The sequence below is a fragment of the Trichechus manatus genome, unplaced genomic scaffold (genome assembly GCF_000243295.1).
Source record: "Trichechus manatus latirostris isolate Lorelei unplaced genomic scaffold, TriManLat1.0 scaffold00240, whole genome shotgun sequence".
Lineage (NCBI taxonomy): Eukaryota > Metazoa > Chordata > Mammalia > Sirenia > Trichechidae > Trichechus > Trichechus manatus.
The window spans coordinates 850,974-871,322 of record NW_004444176.1 but is presented as its reverse complement, the minus strand read 5'-3'; the positions used below and the strand labels follow the sequence as shown (position 1 = coordinate 871,322).

Genomic DNA, 20,349 nt, shown 5'->3' with positions numbered 1-20,349 from the left:
TTCTCCAGGGACAGGTCCCTCCTGATAACATGTCCAAGGTACGTGAGACGAAGTTTCACCATCCTCGCTTCTAAGGAGCATTCTGGTTGTACTTCTTCCAAGACAGATTTGTTCATTCTTCTGGCAGTCTGTGGTACATTCAGTATTCTTTGCCAGCACCGTAATTCAAAGGCATCAATTTTTTGGTCTTCCTTATTCATTGTCCCGCTTTCATATACAAATGAGGTGATTGAAAATACTATGGCTTGGGTCAGGTGCACTTTAGTCCTTAAAGTGACATCTTTGCTTATCAAACAATGTTGCGCTGCTATTCATAAGATTTTCACTGGCCAGTTTTTTTGAATAGATTGCCAGATCCTTCTCCCTAGTCTGCTTTACTCTGGATGCTCCGCTGAAACATGTCCACCATGGGTGACCCTGCTGATGTTTGAAATACCGGTGGCATAGCTTCCAGCATCACAGCAACACACAAGTCACCACAGTATGACAAACTGACAGATGAGTGGTGGGTGCTTACCTTGCACACTGGGTAATCTGCCCCCGCTCCTTGGACAGTTAGACCCTGAACCTTATCCCTAGTCAGCGTTCTTTGCCTGAGGGGTTGCCTCAGGTCCATCATCCCCTGCTTCTAGAGAAAATATCTCAGTCACCTTCATCAAGGCCAGTCTGCTGAGCTCTAAGAAGCACTTCCATTTGTATAACTTCCTGGTCGCTTAGGGGTAGGGAAGGTGAGGAATTGAGATATCCCTAATCCGCACCCTTGAGGCAAGCTTAGCACCATGAGTCACTTGCCAGTCTAGAGCACCAAGACACTTTGAAAAAGGCTAAGAATATTCCAGGCAATGCATCAAACCAAAAAAACCAAGCCCATTGTTGTCAAGTCAGTTCCACCTCATGGCGTCCCCATATGTTACCGAGTAGAACTGCTCCACAGGGTTTTCTGGCTGTCATCTTTATGGAAGCAGATTGCCAGAACTTTCTTCCACAACACTGGGTAGGTTCAAACCGGGGCTTCAAACCGGTTCATTTCGGTTCAATCCCCTGCTGAGAATTTGTCTTTCCTCCCCAGATATACTGAATTAGAATCTACATTTTAACAAAATCCCCAGGTGATTCTTTTGTGTGTGTGTGTGTGCTTTAGGTGAAGGTTTACGGATCAAATTAGTTTCTCGTTAAACAATTAATACACATTGTTTTGTCACATTGGTTGCCAACCCCGCGACCTGTCAACACTCTCACCTTCTCAACCTTGGGTTCCCCATTGCCATTTATCCGGCTTTCCTCTCCCCTCTTGCCTTCTCATCCTTGCCCCTGGGCTGGTGTGCCCATTTAGTCTCATAAACCTGACTGAGCTACGTGTTTTATTGTTTGTTTTATAGGCTTGTCTAATCTTTAACTAAAAGGTGAACCTCAGCAGTGACTTCAGTACTGAGTTAAAAGAGTGGCTGGGGACCATACTCTTGGGGTTTCTCTAGTCTCCATCAGACCAGCAAGTCTTGTCTTTTTTTGTGAAGTTAGAATTTTTGTTCTACATTTTTCTCCAGCTCTGTCTGGGACCCTCTACTGTGATCCTTGTCAGAGCAATCGCTGGTGGTAGCCAGGCACCATCTAGTTGTGCTGGTTGCAGCCTAGTAGAGGCTGTGGTAGTTGTGGTCCATTAGTCCTTTGCACTAATCCTTCCTTTGTATCTTTGGTTTTCTTCATTCTCCCTGGCTCCAGATGAGGTGGGACCAGTAGACGTAACTTAGAAGGCTGCTCACAAGCTTTTAAGGCCCCACAGACTACTCATCAAAGTAGGATGTAGAACATTTTCCTTATAAATTATGTTATGCCATTAGAGCTAGATGTCCCCTGGGTCCATGGTCCCCAGCCCTCAGCCCTGTAACTTGGTCCCTAAGGAAGTTTGGATGTGTCTGTGGAGCTTCCATGACCTTGCCTTGGACAAGTTGTGCTGGCTTCCCCAGTATTGTGTAATGTCTTACCCTTCACCGAAGTTACCAGTTTTCTATTATCTAGTTAGTGTTTTTCCCTTTCCACCCTGCCTTGTAACCATCAAAGATTGTTTCTCTCTGTGTATAAAACTTTTCATGAGTTTTTATAACGGTGGTCTCATATAGTATTTGTCCTTTTGTGATTGCCTTATTTCACTCAGCATAATGCCCTCCAGATTCATCCATGTTGTGAGATGTTTTGCAGATTCATCATTGTTCTTTACTGTTGCATAGTATTCCATTGTGTGTGTGTACCATAGTCTGTTTTTCCATTCATCTATTGATAGGCACTTAGATTGTTTCCATCTTTTTGCTATTGTGAATAATGTTGCAATGAACGTGGGTGTGCATATGTCTATTTGTGTGACGGCTCTTGTTTCTCTAGGATATTTTCCAAGGAGTGGGATTCCTGGATCACACAGTATTTCTATTTCTAGTTTTTTAAGGAAGTACCATATCATCTTCCAAAATTGTTGTCCCATTTTGCATTCCTACCAGCAGTGCATAAGAGTTCCTATCTCCCTGTAGCCTCTAAAACTTTTGTTATTTTCTGGTTTTTTCATCAGTACCAGTACCTAGTTCTTATGTATATCTTATGAATCACCTGGGGAGCTTGTTAAAATGTAGATTCTGATTCAGTATATCTGGTGTGGAAATGCAAAATCTCAGCAGGGCGTCAAACCAAAACAAACCGATTCAAAGCCCTGGTTCAAACCACCAATTTTTAGGTTAGTAGTCAAGTGCAAATCATTTGTGCCACCAAACAAACTTAGTCAATGCAGAGGAGGATAAATTTACAGTAAATGTAGAAAGATTAAGTCTAGAAACCAGACATCGGTCTATAGGTAAAATACACTTTTCTAGAAAAAGGGTGAAAAAAGATGCTGGACAAGGAAGACAGATTTTCCTGAACGTTAATATGTGTCAGGCTCTACGTTGAAAACTTGTATATCTTATCTGGCTTAATCCTCACAACAACTCTGAAGATATTTTGTTATTATTCTGCATATATATGACAAGACTGACTGGATATTTAACTGATTTTGCCACAAATTCCTTCTCAGACTCAGAAGAGGTATGAGAGAAGCCCATATGACCAATGTCCTTCTTTGGCAATTGGTCAAAGCAGGTTACAGACCCAGAGGAAAGTTTGGACCAGGGAGATGTTTTGACCTGGCCATGATATTGTGAAAATTAAGATGATAACAAGATGGCAGACTGTTGCCACCAGGCAAGCCCAAGACTGGGTGGCAAGAGACTTGAATTCTATTCCTACTTCTTCTACTGACTTGACGTGTGATCGTGGGCAGTTTTCTTAGCAATATTAGCCTCACTTGGAAAATAAAAGGATTGGACTGAAATTCTGTCCAAGTGCTCTATGAGTTGTTAAAACCTCCTCGGTTTAGGTTTGCTCATCTCTCAGGAACCAAATTTACCACCCTTCAGGAAATGGAGACCGTTTGGAGCACATGGTACCACCAGTTGCTTTTCCAGGCTGCAGTTCCCAGAGTCTTCCTAATCCCTTCCATTCCAAGCAAAGGCTGTCCTCCAAAGAGCCTAACAAGGAATGGGAAAGTGGCAACTGTTTCCCCTCAGTAATCCATGCTGCCCAGAGTATGAGGCTCTGCCTCTGGCTCCAATCCACTGGTATCCTCCAAAGATATGCCTGGACATTAAGTATAAAGTTAAGAAGCTATGAAGCCAGAGACAAAATGAAGAGGCCCCCAAAAGAAGTAAGAAATAAATAGTGAGTCCCCACACATTGTTTTCAGTTTGCCAAGAGCCTGGGAAGTGGGAAAATAAATAAATTCTTCCACATGCAAAATTAATATTATTATTATCGATATTTATTGTTCGTTGAGTGCCTACTTTGTGTAGGCTCTTCACATCCTTTCTTTTTAATTCTCCCAACAGCTGTAGTGGAATTATTATCTACCCCTCTTCTAAGATGGAAAACTCAGGCTAAGAGGAACTAGATGACTTACACAACGCCCCATAGAAATCGGTAGAAAATGATTCTACCCTGGGACTGTGCAACTCGCTTGTCTGCATGTAGCTCTTCCTCTTATGTTACTTCTATTTCGTGTCATTTTTCCAGATCTCAAAATTTAGAAAGAGGAAGCAAAGGCACATTTCATATGTCAACCATCTGTAAGTACAGCAAAAGCCATATCCTGTGTGATAAAGGGACAGGAAGTCTCAGAGGTTGGAGAGCAGAGCAGTGAGGTTGTGCTGGTGGGAACAGCCAGTGGGAGGTTCTGGCTGAGAGCTCTCTGGGTTCAGCTGGGCCACCAGCCATAACACACAGGACTGGGTGACAAGAATAGGTAGGCACCTTGGCTTGGCTTATGACTTTTGGAGAGATCATGTGCTTTTGAAGAGACAGCCAGTATACTAGATTCTCATCCTGTCTCTGCTTCTGACTGCCTGCATAAGTTGGTAAGTTAATTCCCCTCTTTGGGCCTCAGTTTTCTCATTTTCCAAATGAGAGAATGGGTGAAACAACCTTAACTAGTTGCTGTCAAGTCAATTCCAACTCATGTCGACCGCAGGTATGTCAGAGTAGAACTCTGCTCTATAGAGTTTTCAGTGGCTGATTTTTCAGAAGTAGATCACCATCCCTTTCTTCCAAGATGCTGGGTGGACTCAAACCACCAACCTTTCAGTTAGGAGCCAAGCATGTTCACCATTTGCACCACCAAGGGATTCCAAAACAACTCTTGGGTTTCCTTCAAGTTTTGAGGTAATGATTTTCAATTCTCTACATTTCCATGGTGTGTCACTCAGTCTAACATGTACAGTGCTCTCAACAAATACTGTGCAGTTACACTGAGTCCTGAATCAGGAGCCACAAGTCTGTTATCATTCTGTAACAGAGAAAACTGCTGAGTGCAGAGCTGTGGGCTTCCAGTCCATGATTTGTCTCTGAAGTGGGAGTTCTTAGAACTGTCTTGAGAAGTGTGGACCACTCCAAGTTTGTATTAACTAGGCAAATGTGGAGGGACAAAGCATCAGCCTGCAATTTTTGGAGGAGATAATGGCACTAGACTGGAGAATTGCTGTGAAACCAAGAAGAACCTTGGTTTTACAGAATTCCTGCTGAAAAGTAGAAATGTGTCAAAAATTTAAGTATCATGTTTAAACTTAGTATATCCACTTCTACACGTTAATCTGATGAGATAATTGAACAAGCAATGCACCACAGGGGTGCAAAGATGTTCATCAGAGCACTGGTCATAATGATAAAAATATAGAAACAACATATATAACCATGAATACATGATTGGTTAAATGAATCTTGAAATATCCATTCATTGGACTATACCACTCAGCTTTTAAAGTTAGGATTTTTATTAAATATAAGTATTTAATATATTTAATTTATATAGAAATTTAATACAATATAGTATTAATATAATAATGTAATATAAATTATATAGTAAGTTATATAGGAATATAAATATTATTTATATTTTAGTATCCAAGATGTTCACAGAATAATGTTGAGTGCAAAAAGAATATTGCTAAGTAGCATGGACAGAAAGACTTTGTTTATGTAGAATTATGAATGCGTATGAACATATATAAGCAGCCCTGGTGGTACAGCGCTTAAGCACTCAGCTGCTAACTGAAAGGTTGACAGTTCGAACCCACCAGCCTCTCCGCAGGAGAAAGAAGCGGCACTCTGCTTCCATAAAGATTACAATCTTGGAAACCCTATGAGGCAGTTCTACTCTGTCCTATAGCATTGCTATGAGTTGGAAATGACTTGATGGCAATGAGTATGAACATATATAAAGAAAAAGGAGAGAAACAAAGTGAGAGAGAAGAAAAAAAAATTTTAAGGATATGTATGTAACCATAGTTATTGCGTGGTAGGTGGGATTTAGGGAATTTTTATTTGTTTTCTTCTTAAATTTTATTCTCTTTTTGATTGAATTTACTACTTTATGTACTCTTTTAAACAAAGAATTAGAAAACAATAAAAGAAAACACATGTACATGGTATCAGAGTGGGTTGTCACCAAGCTTGCAGTTCCTTCCTTCAGGTTGGGAATCAAACACATCCTGTAGTCCTTGGGTATAATAACTGAAAAATACAGGAAGAAATCCAGAACTAGAGAAGCTGGTTAATAAGACTAGAAAGAATAAGAGGTCCTGTTGGAATATTTGGGCTATCAAACCACAAGGAGCAAGGCAGAAGCTATGTTACCACAATATGGGGATAATTGTGGAGATAGAGACCTTCAGCCCACATTCCCTAAGGTCAGCAATGCCCCCAGGGATGGGTTTAGGCTGGTCAGTGGTAGCCAGTGGGCTTCAGCTATAGGGATGGAGGCGTGCAGGAAATGAGGATCAGGCATAGCTAGATGGCCATCCCTAAACCTGTAGGGGGTATAGAAGAGCTCTGATGTTAGACTGGCTGAGTTCAACTCTTGCCTCCACTACTTGCTAGATATACCAGTCTGATGTAAACAATTAACCTCTCTAAGCCTCATTTTTCTCACCTTCAGAATTCAAATAGCAATAGCTTTTATCTCTAATAGACATTGGGTAGCTTAAACGGGACGCATGCAAGCTGTTAATAGAGTCCATTAATAATGAGAGCTCAGTAAATGTTAACAATTATTATTTTATCTGGAACTACTGTTTGAGTTTGAAACCTAGAATCTCTTAAAGTCTGATACTTTTTCCATTTCTCTGGCTTTAAAGATGTGCTGGAATTCTGAACAGAATGGGCCTAGAACTATCCATGACATACTCACCCCAGCAGTACTACAGGGACTCAGCGTCAACACTATTCTTCCCCTGGTTTATAATGCCTCACCCATACTTTTGCCTAGATTTTCAAATTCCAAGAAATGAAAATTAGCTCCTTTAAAAAGGAGACCTTTTTTTAAAACATTTTATTGTGTTTTTGATGAAAGTTTACACAGGAAATTAGGTTCTCATTTAACAATTTCTATACATATTATTCAGTGACATTGGTTGCATTCTTCACAGTATATCAGAATTCTCATTATTCCCATTTTAGTTGTTTGGTTTCCATTAATCTAGCTTCCTTCTCCCCCTTTGCCTTCTCATCTTTGGTCTAGAGTAAATGTTTACCATTTAGTTTCCTCTAGATAACTATTTTGAGAAGCACAGTACTCACAGGTAGTATTTATTTTATGGGTCAATCTGTCATTTGGCTGAAAGGTAACCCCTGGGAGTGGTTTGAGTTCCAAGATTAAAGAGTATCTCAGGCCAGTAGTCTCAGGAGTTCATCTAGTCTCTACCAGTCAAGTAAGTGTGGCCTTTTTTAGGAATTTGAGTGTTATTCTACATTTTTGTCCCATTCTATCCAGGACCATTTGTTGAGTCTCTAGTCTGAATGGTCAGTAGTGGTAACTGGGCACCATCTAGTTCTTCTGGTCTCAAGGAAAGTGATGTTGTTGTTCGTGTAGACTATTGGTGCTGTAGACTACTTTCTTCTTTAAGTGTTTGGTTTCCTTCTTTCTCTTTAGCTCCGGATAAGCAGATACCAATAGTTGTATCTTAGATGACCACTCACAAGCTTTTAAGACCCCAGAAGCTACTCACCAAATTAAGATATACAACATTTGTCTTTATGGACTATATTATGCCAATGGACTGAGCTGCCCCACAAGACTATAAGGAGCTCTTTATTTTTAATAACTCTTCAGATAAGGTACTTGAGGCTCAGATGACATGGGAAACTTAATCAAGGCATAGATCTAGGTAGAGGTCACTAGTATTTATTGAGTATTGGAGAGCACCTGATAAAACTCAGAGAGGCATGACAAAAGACATTCATATATTCAAATCCTCACAAGTCCTTCATGTTAGTAGTATTATCCTTCTTTTATAGGTTTTGAAACCGAGGATGACTCAGGGGAAATAATTTGCCCATGGCTAGCTAGTAAATATCAGGGATGACATTTTAATGAGTTTTAGATATAACTAATATGTATTTATTATGTGCCTGCTCTATGCTGAGCCCATGACACACATCATCTTGTTTTACCCTCACCGCAAACCTATGAGTTGACAAAAATAACTTGCCTATGGTGAGTTTAAGGAGTCTCTGGGTGTTGCCAATGGTTAAGTGTTTCACTGCTAACCAAAAGTTTGGAGGTTCGAGTTCACTCAGAGACACCCTGGAAGAAAGATCTGGTGATCTACTTCTGAAAAATCAGCCACTGAAAACCCTGCGGAGCACAGTTCTACTCTGACACACGTGGGATGTCCATAAGTCATGATCAACTGGAAGGCAATTGGTTAACTAGCATGGTGAGTTTAATAGTAATTGGGAGAAATGAAATGTGAGTATAGAGCTGGACTCTAAGACATGTTCAGATGTGCAACTAGAGGCCCAGTCATTGGACTCCCAGCCCAGTGTTCTTTCCCATCTCTTCCACTAGCAATGAGATTTTGGGTGCCATTTGCAATCTGTATATGTCATGCACGTCATCCCAGAAAGCCCGGAACCTATTGCTGTCGAGTTGATTCTGATTCATAGGGGCTCTATAGGACAGAGTAGAACTGTCCCATAGGGTTTCCAAGGCTGTAATATTTACAGAAGCAGATTGCCACATCTTTCTTCTGCCTAGCACTGATAAGTTCAAACCACTGACCTTTCGGTTAGCAGTCACGTGCTGAATCACCGTGCCACCATGGCTCCTAAGATAGCCTGGAACCATCCCACAACACTGAAGTGAAATGTCAGAGAGCAGAACTCTGGCACCTTCAGATGATCTCAAGCTGTTATCCAAACTGGCTCTCAGGAGGGAGAACGCTGTGCTGAGAATACATCTGGGGAGCATCCCAGTGACTAAGCCCTGCTGTTGACACCACGGAGGCCCAGCTACCCTGCTGGCCAGCAGACCACTGCTCTACATTAACACTGGAACTTGCAATGTTAGGAAGGAAGAAAGGAGTATGAGGCGAAGTCATGTGGTATAGAAGAAAATATCACAAGCTTCTGGGCCAGGTTGACCGGCTCATTTCAGGTACTTCCCAGTATGCAAATACAGGCTAATAATAATTATGTCTATTATTTATTAAACACTTCCTATGCCCCAAGAATGAGTGCTTTGTGTAACTATAGTCATGTGCTATCCGTTTGGCAACACTCTGACCCCATATACCTCCATGGTCTCACAAGTTTTTTTGTTTTTTTGTTTAAGGGAAAGCAGCTCTCCTTTTGTTTACTGTTTTCCCCTAATGATTTTAAAGATCCCAAACCCCCAGAGTGAACAAGCAGCAGGCCTCCAGGGCACTTTCCAATCCTCCTGCCTCCTCCACCTACACTTCCTCCTGGCTTCATTCAGCAGCCCAGCAGCCTTGCAGTCCTTCACTCTTGGCAAAGGGCAGTGCCTGCTAGTGGCCCCCTTGCCTCACCTCTCCAAGCCGCGTGCACCACCGCCCCCAGCCTGGATGTGGTCAAAGTCCCAGTGAGGCTGCCGGCGCAGCCTTCTCCAGGCCGCCAGCCACACACCCGACAAGGCCAGCCTCCTGTATCCAATGGATACAGCTCTCAGGCTTTGTCTGGAAGGTTCCCATAAGGTTTTAATATAATAGGTTCATAACTACGGATTGTACAGGACTGCCTGTGTATAATAGGATGTTTGCGCAACGTCCAAATCACATAACATCCTATTTCACAGAACATATCATGGACTTTAAGTGATACATGACTGTATTTTGAAAACAAAAGTCACTTGAACTTATTAGTCCAGAGTTTCTGATGTGTAAAACGAGTTTAATAACTTGTAACTTGCAGAGTTGTTATAAGAATTAGAGCTACTTTGGCCTAGTGCCTGGAATTCAGCAGGAGTTCAATAAATGTTCATATTAATAATAATTAAGCCAATATAAACAACGAGGCATTCTAAGTAGGAAAGGCCCTCTATCAGAAAGGGAACCAGAATAGGATTCACCCAACACCTTAATGGAAAGAAAAGTAAGACTAGGGTAGAGGACTGTGCAGGACAGGGGTAGTGTATATGTGCAAGCCTGGGGAATGTGGTGTGGGAATGTGCCACAGGTGAGGAGGAGATACAGGGACAGGGAAGGGAAGCTGGAAATAGAGGCTGCTGCAGGGAGAAAGGCAGATACACTTCAGGCTGCAAAGCAAGTTCTGTGTGAAATGTTTGCTTCTCAATTGTGAGATTCCTCTACAATTTTCCAGTTTTCTTCCAGTGACTACTTGTTGTCTACAATGGACAGACTTGGCAAGCATGCTAGCATTCCAAGGTTCCTACTGCTCCCCACATTCTGTTTTGTTCCTAATACACAAGTCATCCTTTGGATATGGAGAAGCACCTTCTTAAGTTCCTTCAAAGTCCCTGGGAGCCTTATGCCTTTCAGTCAAAACCCTGAGTCCTAATTGAGTTCACTGTCTCTTCCAGCATCACCAGCACCATGCTATCACTGCCCAAGACCAAGGGGACCTTTAGCACCTTCACTCCAAAGGACATCATTGTTACCCAAAGAGAGAAACCTGGACATACCTACCAAAAAGAGGATAACCTGAAGAATGATCTGCAAAAGGAGGCCACGGTTCTTGGGGTAAATCCGTCTCATTATAGGGATAATACTGAGGGACTAGATTGTGAATGTATCCAGACCACAGATCTACAATGGATCTGGGAGAACATTTTGTTTTATTTTTTCCTTGGCTGACTCCAGGCTGGCTGGAACACAAAATGGGGCTTTATAGAAAGACTATATCCTCCTCAGGCCTTTCTGTAAACTAATCAAAATCACCACCTCTTTTTTACCCAAATGCTAATTAATTAAGTCTCTCCTAATTTGCCTTTAGTAGAGTAGAGATTTTGGAACTAACCATATAATTTTACTCAATATAATTAAACTAGACCTTACTTCGACCTCATTTTTTCAAATCTTTTGAGATGAGACAAGCTAGACTCACATACTTTTGCTTCCTATTTACATGAGTCACTACAAAGCACCCTAGATTATCATCCCTCTTAACCAGGACTGTAATCCCCACGTGATTCTGAACATTCTCGTTTAAGAAGGAATACCTACCTGTTCCAGCTTTGGAAATCTGCCCAACTGTGTCGTCTGGAATTCAGGCTCAGTTAACAGCATGATCCGTCTTCAAATTCTTTTCTCAGAGCCCCTTCATCTGTTGTGCAATCAGAAATCTAGCTACTTCCTGAGAGGATTGCTTCTACTGCAGCTCTCACCTCTGGGCATGGAGATGAAGTTGGTATCATCTTTGTTTCTCACAAATACTTCCAGATCAATCTTTCTCCATCCCTAAAACCACCTGCTTTAGAAGCCCATGTGATCCTACTATGTAATTCGCTTCCTCTTCTTTTGCTTCTCCAGGTCATTCCACTGTATTCCTTGAAGATGTTGACTCCTAGGTCACTGTCGCTCCCTCCAGTAGCGTTCCTATCATAATCTTTGGCTTTTTCATACCCATGTTGATGATCATTCCAATACCACGTCCTCTCACTTCCTGAGCCATGCCTTGGATCCTGTCAATAACAATAACAAAAAGCCCACCACTGTCTATATTTCATTTATGGAATGGATAAGTGAAAAACAAAAGAAGAAACCTGGGATTTGGAAGCAAGAGTTCTTCTTTTTAACAGCACCTCTTCCCTGATTCAGTTTCATCAACTATCATTTGGGATAAAAATCCTTTCTTTGCTTGTTTTGTGGTTTACTGTGATACACACATGACAATGCATGGGGAACTGCTTTATACATGCTAAGTGGGTGCTTAGTCATGGAGTGGTTTTATCTTGAGGTTTACCTTAGGTGTCTGTCAGAATTAGGCATTTGGGCTGTAGAGCCCATGGGGCTGAGCAGAGTAGGTTCTACATTCACATGTCTAACTTTTGTCTTGGGAGCAGTGGGAAAAAACATCTATACATCCCTGCTTTCTATTGGGATGTAGAGAAACAATTCCAGTGTTACGAAGCACAGAAAGGAGAATGGGGCTGGAGCCATTGTAATAGACTTGAGGAGCTGTGAAAAGTAGTGTTCAGGCTCCCCATGAGCAAGAACAAATGCTGTTACTCAATGATTCAGTCAGCTTACTCCTAAGGGGTCTTAAAATAAGAAGGGCCGTGATGATTTTTTTACCATGACCGGCATACATCACATCCATGGCATATTCCAATGCACCTGAAAGAAAACTTTGCTTATCAAAATATATCCCTTTAGGATTTTTATGACAGTAAAAATAGTTGTCTGGGGGAAGTGAACTGGACCAATTCTCAAAATCTCTTTCCCTACCTACTCTTGTTTTGCAGGCTATCCAGATCCTATCTTGCCTGATGATTTCAAGCTTGGGGGCAATTTTGGTTTCTGCGCAGTACCCTACCCACTTCAACCCCCAGGTTTCTACTATTTTGATGTCCGGGTACCCATTTGTAGCATCTCTGTGTGTAAGTAGAGTGGGGTCTCCAAGACGGAAATTGCTTTATAAATGCTAACTTGGTGCTTTGTCATGGAGTAACTCAGTCTCCAAGAGATTGGGACACAGAAAAACAAGGCCAAGGCCTTAGACTTTCCCTCTGTTATTGTCCCACATTATGTCTCTCCTACGCAGGAAGAGGAGCAGAAGAGCTGGATCTTTCCTCTTGCATGAGTAGCCAAGAGAGGGTTTAGTGGGGACAGGAGGCAAGAGAGGAAGGTAATACACTGGAAGTAACATATCGGTACAGCATTCCTTACCTGACTGTGTTCAGCATGCCTCTGGAAAAGTGTCTTGATTTTTGCATGAGGCCATTGGATTCTCTCTATTTGAAAAATAATCCATCTAGAAGATAGAAACTGAGAAGGTCATTTCTAAACAATAAATTGAGCACTGCTAGTAGATGTCGCTGATTTGCAAAGAATTAAATTAGCAATGGTAGAATTCATGGGGAAAAGGGCACTCTTGCTATGTGCTAAGAGGCAGTCCTGAGCCCTTGGAAAACTCTTTTAGTTGCCTCCCATTCAATGGCTTATGACAATGGGTCTAGGGGATTTTTTTTTTTTTTTTTTTTAAGTAGCCTGAGCCACTTCACTCCTCCCACAAAGGGACACTTCTTTCCCATGTAATATACTATACAAAGGAAAAAAAGGAACTCATTCTGGGCAAATAAACATACCAAGGCACCACCTCTATGAGATCATATACAGAGACTCTGCCCCTGCCCCCAAAGCATAATTTATCCTTGAATTTTCTAACCCACATTCCCTTATGAAAGCTAAAATTAGTTCATGCTGGCAACATGGGACTCTCTTTGGGACTACTCAACTCCCAGGGCACAAGTATAACTGGTGTTTCAGCTTCTCAGAATATTTTCCCACCACAAGCTAGATCTTTAATACTATTGGGATAAAATACTGACTTCTGGGGGTTTGTGATGGAATATGATCTTGCCCTTCCCTTTTTCCTTAACTTCTAGAATTGCTCAGGCCACCTACATCAACAGCTTGAAGACCATGTGTTTCTGTGTCTTAGCCATTTCAGAATCCTTTCCCCAAGTGCTTCTTTTGGCTGCTCCCTTCTTTCTATCCCTTCAAGTCATTGGTCAATCTCATCCTCCTCACTGTTGATCCTTTAATTTAGCAACTGTCCTCCTTTCCATGTACACCTTCTCTCCAGGCTTCCTCAGTTCCTAGGATTTCCACTAGCATAAATCTTTCTCCTCTCTGTATCTGCCTGTTCCTCAAAATCAATGTGAGCACCCTGAAGGCAGAAATTGAGCCTCCCTATCACTATGGACCCACACCATGCCTGCAGTGTTATCTCCCCAAAAGTTTTTCAGCAATACTTATTGACTGAATGATTGATTGTAACATGGTAGCCACATTTTCACAAGACAATTAAACCGACCATTTCTCTCTTTTTTGAGCAGTTTGTCGTTACTGGATCCCTCTCAATTATTTCTGGGAAAAAATCAACTAAGGCCTTTGTAAGTATGAAAACCATCAAATCTCAGCTGGTTTGAATTGAAGGAACTTCAGAGTTAATTTTTCTTCTTAAAAAACCTCTATTTTACAGTTTAGGGAAATGAAGCCCAGAGCAGGTGAGGGAGACCAAGGACTGCTGGCTAGTCCATGGCACAACTAGTTGTAGAGTCCAGATTTCTTGCCTTCTAGACCAGCACTGTTTCTACCACAAAATGGTACTCCTGTATCATATTCCAAGTTTGGAGTGGGTTTACTTATATTGTTTAAGCATTAGAAATTTTCAAATATACTACAACGATAGCTTTGTGGATGAGAATCAGCATAAAGCTTATTCCCAGGAGGCAGAGATCAATTATATCCCTGCTTTCCTACTTCATCATTTCTGACACCAGCCACCCACACAACACTTTCTCTCTGCCCCTAGTCATGCAGGGATAAGTCAGACCTTACAATTTAAGAGGACACTGACCTTGGGTGTGTTAATTCACCAAAACAATTCACAGAACTCATGGAAGATATTATGACTACCAGTTTTATTATAGTACAATGATATAAATCAGGATCATCATAAAGAAGAGATATGCAGGAGAGATCTGGGAAGGTTCCCAGGGTGGAGCTGCCATGTCTCAGAGAGGGCACATCACCCTCCATTCAGCGACCTGGAAGTTCTTGGAGCCTTAGTGCTCTGGACTTTTCTTGGCCAGCCCTGCATGATAGGCTAAACCATACTTCCTGAGGCTAGCTGCTATCGGCCTCCCAAGTGAGTCCTTTCTGGTCTGACCAGCCCCCACTCACAAGCACAAATCCTCAGGTATGGCCTGGAAGTCCCACACCAAGGCACACCACTTAGTCCAAGGGTTATTTCTCCAGAGACAAGGACAAGGCCACCTTACTTAGGGTAAAACTAAGTCTTTTATCCCATATATATCGTAGACTCAAGGAGCCCTGGCGGCACAGTGGTTAAGCACTTGGCTTCTACCTGAAATGTCAGCAGTTCAAACCCACTAGCTGTTCCATGGGATAAAGACGTGGCAGTCAGATTCCATAAAGATTTACAGCCTTGGAAACCCTATGGGGCAGTTCTACTCTGTCCTATAGGGTTGCTATGAGTCGAAATCGACTCCATGGCAGTGGGTTTTGGTTTTATTGTAGACTCTTTACAACCTATTACCTTGGTCACTGCCTTGGCCACTGAATAAGGTGGTAGGGGGCAGGTGGGAGCTCCTGTTCTGCCCAGGAGAGGATGTTGACATCTTCACCTGGACTGGAGGAGGCTATCTCCATCCAAAATATTGGGGTGACCAAGAAAAGCTAAAAGTAAGGTGAGGAGAGAATGAGGGTGAGCAAATGTGATTGCTATCTGTAAAGGTTTATAGAGAGTATGTCGAGTGGTAGTGGGAGGGGCAAGTCTGTGATGTCAACATTGACAGCAGAGCTGAAGACAGGTGGTACTGCTCAGGCCACTACCAATATCCCTCTTGATTTCCTCAAAATCTTTAGAATCATTCTACTGCCCTAAAAGTTCTAGAAAATGACCTTTGGTCCCTCCTAGGAAATTCAATCTATGCTTTCTCCTCACATAAGGAAGGGGCCACTTCAGAAAAAAACAGACGCAAGCTAGAGAAAAGTAGGAATACCTATAAAAGAATCAGGCCTATGAGAACACAATTCACCACACCTTCTTCTGGGTCCTAGTCTATATTCTGAGGAAAGGGCTCTCCCAGAATACGATGATTCCTTTGCAAAGACACTGATATGCCAGGCTCTGTGTCAGGTTCCCAGGACAAGCTCGTCTCTGTCTGAGCATCACTGGAGGAAATTGTGTTAGGGGTGATGGTTGCCCTCTCCTCTTCTCCCTTGCCCTATAGCTACATAGCTCCAAGAGCTGAGTCACCAAAGGAAAAGCAGCCTGATTGTGACAGGGGAGGGCCTTTCTTCAGAGCTGCTATATGGGCCATGGAGCCCCCATGTTGTCACATGTCCCGTATGTGGAGTCCACATGGTTGTCAGGTCATCCCAAACATGATTTTCCCTTTCGGTGTATTCAGGAAAGTTGGGAAGCCACTTAGGAGATCAGAATGTTTATCTTACACATTTTATAAATGAGAAAACTGAAGCTCAGCATAGGGAGGAACTTGTTCAAGCATATAGAAGGGATCAGGGACAGAGCTGAGAATGGAGTCCAGGTTTTCTGCTTCCAAGTCCAGAGCTCTGACCCCATCCCATGCCGCCACTTACACTGTTAACTCTTCAAAACCCAATATCCTAGTCCTTAGGATTACACTGCAGCTTCAAACATTACGAGTACGTATCAGTCTCATTCACCTTCTCTGTGTCTTCATCCATGACCTTGGGAACTTCCTGTGGCAGGATGTGGCTTTTCCTTGAGTCACCTTTGTGGGTGTGTGGCAGAGGCAGAGGGAATGGTTGCTATGGAGAAGAGTAAAGACCTTAGTTGCTTCCTGCCTCCCCACCCCTGCTCTTTGTGGGGGAAGCAGCTACAGTATAATAATTCCTTATTTCTAGAGGGTGGAGGAGAGAGTCACAGAGTCTAAGCCCACACACCTCTGGCCCTACCATCTAGTGAAATTGAAGGTATACGCTTTTAGTGTTTCCACCCTAGGGAGAGAGTAAAGGAGACAGAACTCATCTCCCCAAGGAGAAAAATATTCATGCATTTTCTCATTCAACCAGCACTTACTAATTATATCAAGTGACACAATAGATATTGAGACGGGATAGAAGGATGCATAAAACACAATCTGTGCCCCCTAAGAGTGCACCAATCAGAGGCGGAAACAGACGCAGGAAAGTACCATTGCAGTGCAATGGATTGAGGGATAATGGCAACAGGGCTGCTTCAGTGATGAGAGCCCAATGCAGACTTTCTCTTCCAGGCCATAAGAAGCCTAACCTCAAATGCAATGAGCTTTGTAGCTGCTGGAGCAGGCTTCATCCTCCTCGCTGATAACCTGGTAGCCCTGAGAACTGCCTCTCAGCAGTGTGACTTAGAGAATCTATCATCATTGCCTTACTCAGACTACTACTATTCAGTATATGAAACCAAGGACTGTCTGCTGGGCAGTGCCAGTCTAACAGTAAGTAGTTCCAGACTGAACATCCTGTCATGTGAAATCTCAGCATGCTCCGTTTCCATAATCTTTGCTTTTTTAGCTGTCTGTAGTTCTGTGGGTGTGAATACTGGAGGCAAAGAGAAAACACAAATATATATGACTGAACGAGATCTCTCAACTGCATGCATGATATGGGAAATGTATTGCATAATGTCAAAAAAGGAAATCAAGAAGGGCAGTGGGAAATCTATCCCTTCAGTAATCTTTCTTAAGTAGCAAATATTCCAACCTCAGCAGGTTTAACTCTCTAGGTTCCTCCTTTGTTGAGCAGGCCTTTTCTCCTCAACGTAAGCAGAAATACCACCTCTTTATCTGGATTTTATTTAGCTTTGAGATTATCTCCTCTGGGTCCCTTTGCTGGTGGGGGAAGCCCGTACCCCTTAGAGATGCTTGTCTTCTGATTGTAAGAACAGAACATGGGACTGAGTTTGGGACTAGGATAAACCACTCAGTGCTTAGTTCCATCAAGCGCATGCCTATGTCTGCTACATTAAGGGAGGCACAGAGGATGAACCTTAAACCCAAGCACAAAATTATTATACTTTGGCCCAGTAGGACTGGCAAAGGATTAGAGGGGGATGGGAGATGGCTCACCAGTGTATTCAGCTCCTAGCAGAAATGCCAACATCTCTGAGTAGCATTTTTCTTGCCACCTTTTCCCCAACCTTGATGGTCACCACCTGTTGATGGTGAAAATCGTGGCTTAGTCAATCCTCTCTTCATATAAAGACTCATGGTTTTAAAACCATAAATCTGTGGCCCTTTCAAGAGAAAGACTTTTTCCTCTGTGATGACTCCTAGTAGGGGCAAGTGAGACAAAGGTAATACAGGCAGTCCCTGGGTTATGGACACCCGACTTGTGGACAGCTCATACTTAAGAACGGACTGTCATAAAACTTATTATATTAAAAATTTAAGTTAAATGCATACAATGGTTCATATTAAAGAATCCACACACTATTTTGTGACACTCTTGAAAACATTGTGTGCTTTGGAAGTGTTTCTTAAGCGTTTTATATGCATAGAAAGATGAAATATATACTATATAACTGAGACAAACATTTGAGTAACTGACACTAAATAAGAACCATATGTACCTGTTCTGACTTATCTGCAAATTCGACTTAAAGACAGATTTAGGAAAGGATCTCATTAGTAACCCAGGGACTACATTTATCTCTCATTCCCTTTAATCTCTTCGGCTAAGATATCCTAAACAGAAAACAGCAAAGGGGACTGAACAATTTTCTCTGGCCCTTATTCTCTCCATTGCTAGGGCCTTCAGTCAGGCACAAGGGCTGGCTTATGTCAGGCACCAACCATTCATGTCCTGTTTTACAGGGTTTGCTGGTGGTGATGCTTATCTTCACTGTGCTGGAACTCTTACTAGCTGTATATGCATCTCTCCTTTGGTGGAAACAGGTCCACTCTTACAACTTTGGCGTGAGTATGTTGACATGTCAGATGATACCTGCTGTGTCCCAAGGTCTGAGCTCTGATGATCCAGGCCCAAGAAGTGGTAGTAAAAGGAGTCAATTGTTAGTCATGACCATGTGGAAGGTGACTTTTACAGTGGGAAATGAGTTGAATAAAGGGGCTGCTGACACATTGGTCAGCTAAGAGCAGCTGGTGTCTACTGGGAGGCAGACCAGTTAGAGAACTACTGAGTATGAAGCTAGTTAGCTTTAGAAATCTCCTGGTCCAACCTACCAAGGTTTACCCAAAATCACATGGAGAATTAAAGATACAAACTAATAGGCTGAGATTGAGAACTTGCTGTCTTAGTTATCTAGTGCTGCCATAACAGAAACACCACAAGTGGATGGTTTTAACAAAGAAAAGTTTATTTCCTTACAGTAAAGTAGGCTAAAAGTCCAAATTCAGGGTGTCAGCTCCAGGGGAAGGCTTTCTGTCTTTCTTGGCTTTCTCATCAGTGTTCCCCCAGAGTAGGAGCTTCTCGGCACAGGGACCCCGGTCCGAAGGACACGCTGTGCTCCTGGCACTGCTCTCCTATTGGTATGAGGTCCCCAATTGCTTCCCTTTCCTTTTATCTCTCGTCAGGTAAAAGGTGGTGCAGGCCACACCCTAGGGCAACTCTTTACATTGGATCAGGGATGTGACCTGGGTAAAGGTGGTGTTACAATCCCACCCTAATCCTCTTTAACATAAAATTACAATCACAAAATGAAGGACAACACACAATTCTGGGAATCATGGCCCAGCCAAATTGATACACACATTTTTGGGGGGACATAATTCAAACCATGATATTTGCATTCCCTCACTCTTGTCAGAACACGGCCTGCTTCCTCCCTAGAGAGTCCCCATAACAAAGTGCCCTGGCGAACGTGATTAGATTTTACTAGGACATTTCTGTCTCTGTGCTCTCCTCTTAGCTCTTGATATTATAATTTTAACCTACTTTTGTTTCTTCTCAAAGCTATAGCAAAATATTCTCAAATCAAATTATACAGAATTTTTAAAGATATTTGATAAATTATAATTCAACTCTGATTTTATTAGAAAAAGGAAAAATTATTAGCAGGCTGGGGAATGACATTTGTTCAAACAAATATTGGTGTTATTGTATGTGACGGTAAAGTTGGAAGAGCTATTACTATACAAAATCCAAGGGAAAAGTATTATAAATATACAGGGGAAAAAAAAAAAAAAAGCCTCCAAAAATTAGAGTTAAAGATCCACTAACGCATTTTATCTTTTCCAGAGTGCATTTTTCCTGCCTCAATCACAAAAGCATATGCAATATGTCAAAAAGAGTTCTTCAAGGTCATGGATGAGTAACTGTTGGCATCAGAGCAACAAAGAGAACACCAATGCTGTTGCAAAGTGTAACGAGACATTCCTGAAATCTCAGCCGCTTTAGAGACTAAGAAACTTTAAACACACACACACACACACACACACACACACACACACACACTGTTTTGTATTTGTTCAGTGTGAATCATTTTATTTCTCTAGCAAATAATTTCCCAAAAGCCCAGGTCAGTAAAATTTTACTAGTCAGTCTTCTGAAATGGCCATAAACTCCATAAGCTGTTCTGGGTAAGCTGTGAGGCAGAATCGACTCGACGGCAATGGGTTTGGTTTATGGGTGAGCTGTGCAGAAAGCGACAGAGAAAATAATGCTCTCTTGTGCTACTCTTTGTTGTTAGTGTGAATGACCTAAGTCATCGGGGTTCTGCAGACCCTGTTTCTTCACACTGTTTTTTCACACTCATGTTGTTCAAATGTTGTATCCTAAAAACTGGGGT

At 42.1% G+C, this 20,349-nt stretch overlaps 1 protein-coding gene across 1 annotated transcript; it reads left to right on the top strand.

Annotated features, from left to right (window-relative positions):
• The first annotated feature begins 4,234 nt into the window (after positions 1-4,234).
• On the top strand, positions 4,235-19,993 carry MS4A7 (membrane spanning 4-domains A7). Its single transcript, XM_023743191.1, has 7 exons — positions 4,235-4,430; positions 10,406-10,565; positions 12,290-12,424; positions 13,886-13,942; positions 16,838-17,038; positions 18,416-18,634; positions 19,800-19,993. The coding sequence occupies exons 2-7, from the start codon at positions 10,419-10,421 to the stop codon at positions 19,956-19,958; spliced, it is 918 nt and encodes a 305-aa protein (XP_023598959.1). The 5' UTR covers positions 4,235-4,430; positions 10,406-10,418; the 3' UTR covers positions 19,959-19,993.
• Positions 19,994-20,349: the final 356 nt, after the last annotated feature.

Excerpts from the sequence above, each read along its gene's own strand:
- MS4A7 (XM_023743191.1), top strand. The coding sequence starts at position 10,419 with ATGCTATCACTGCCCAAGACCAAGGGGACCTTTAGCACCTTCACTCCA. Across the intron at positions 12,425-13,885 it reads CATTTGTAGCATCTCTGTGT|TTTGTCGTTACTGGATCCCT; the intron begins GTAAGTAGAGTG and ends TTTTTTGAGCAG. Across the intron at positions 17,039-18,415 it reads TGGGCAGTGCCAGTCTAACA|GGTTTGCTGGTGGTGATGCT; the intron begins GTAAGTAGTTCC and ends CCTGTTTTACAG.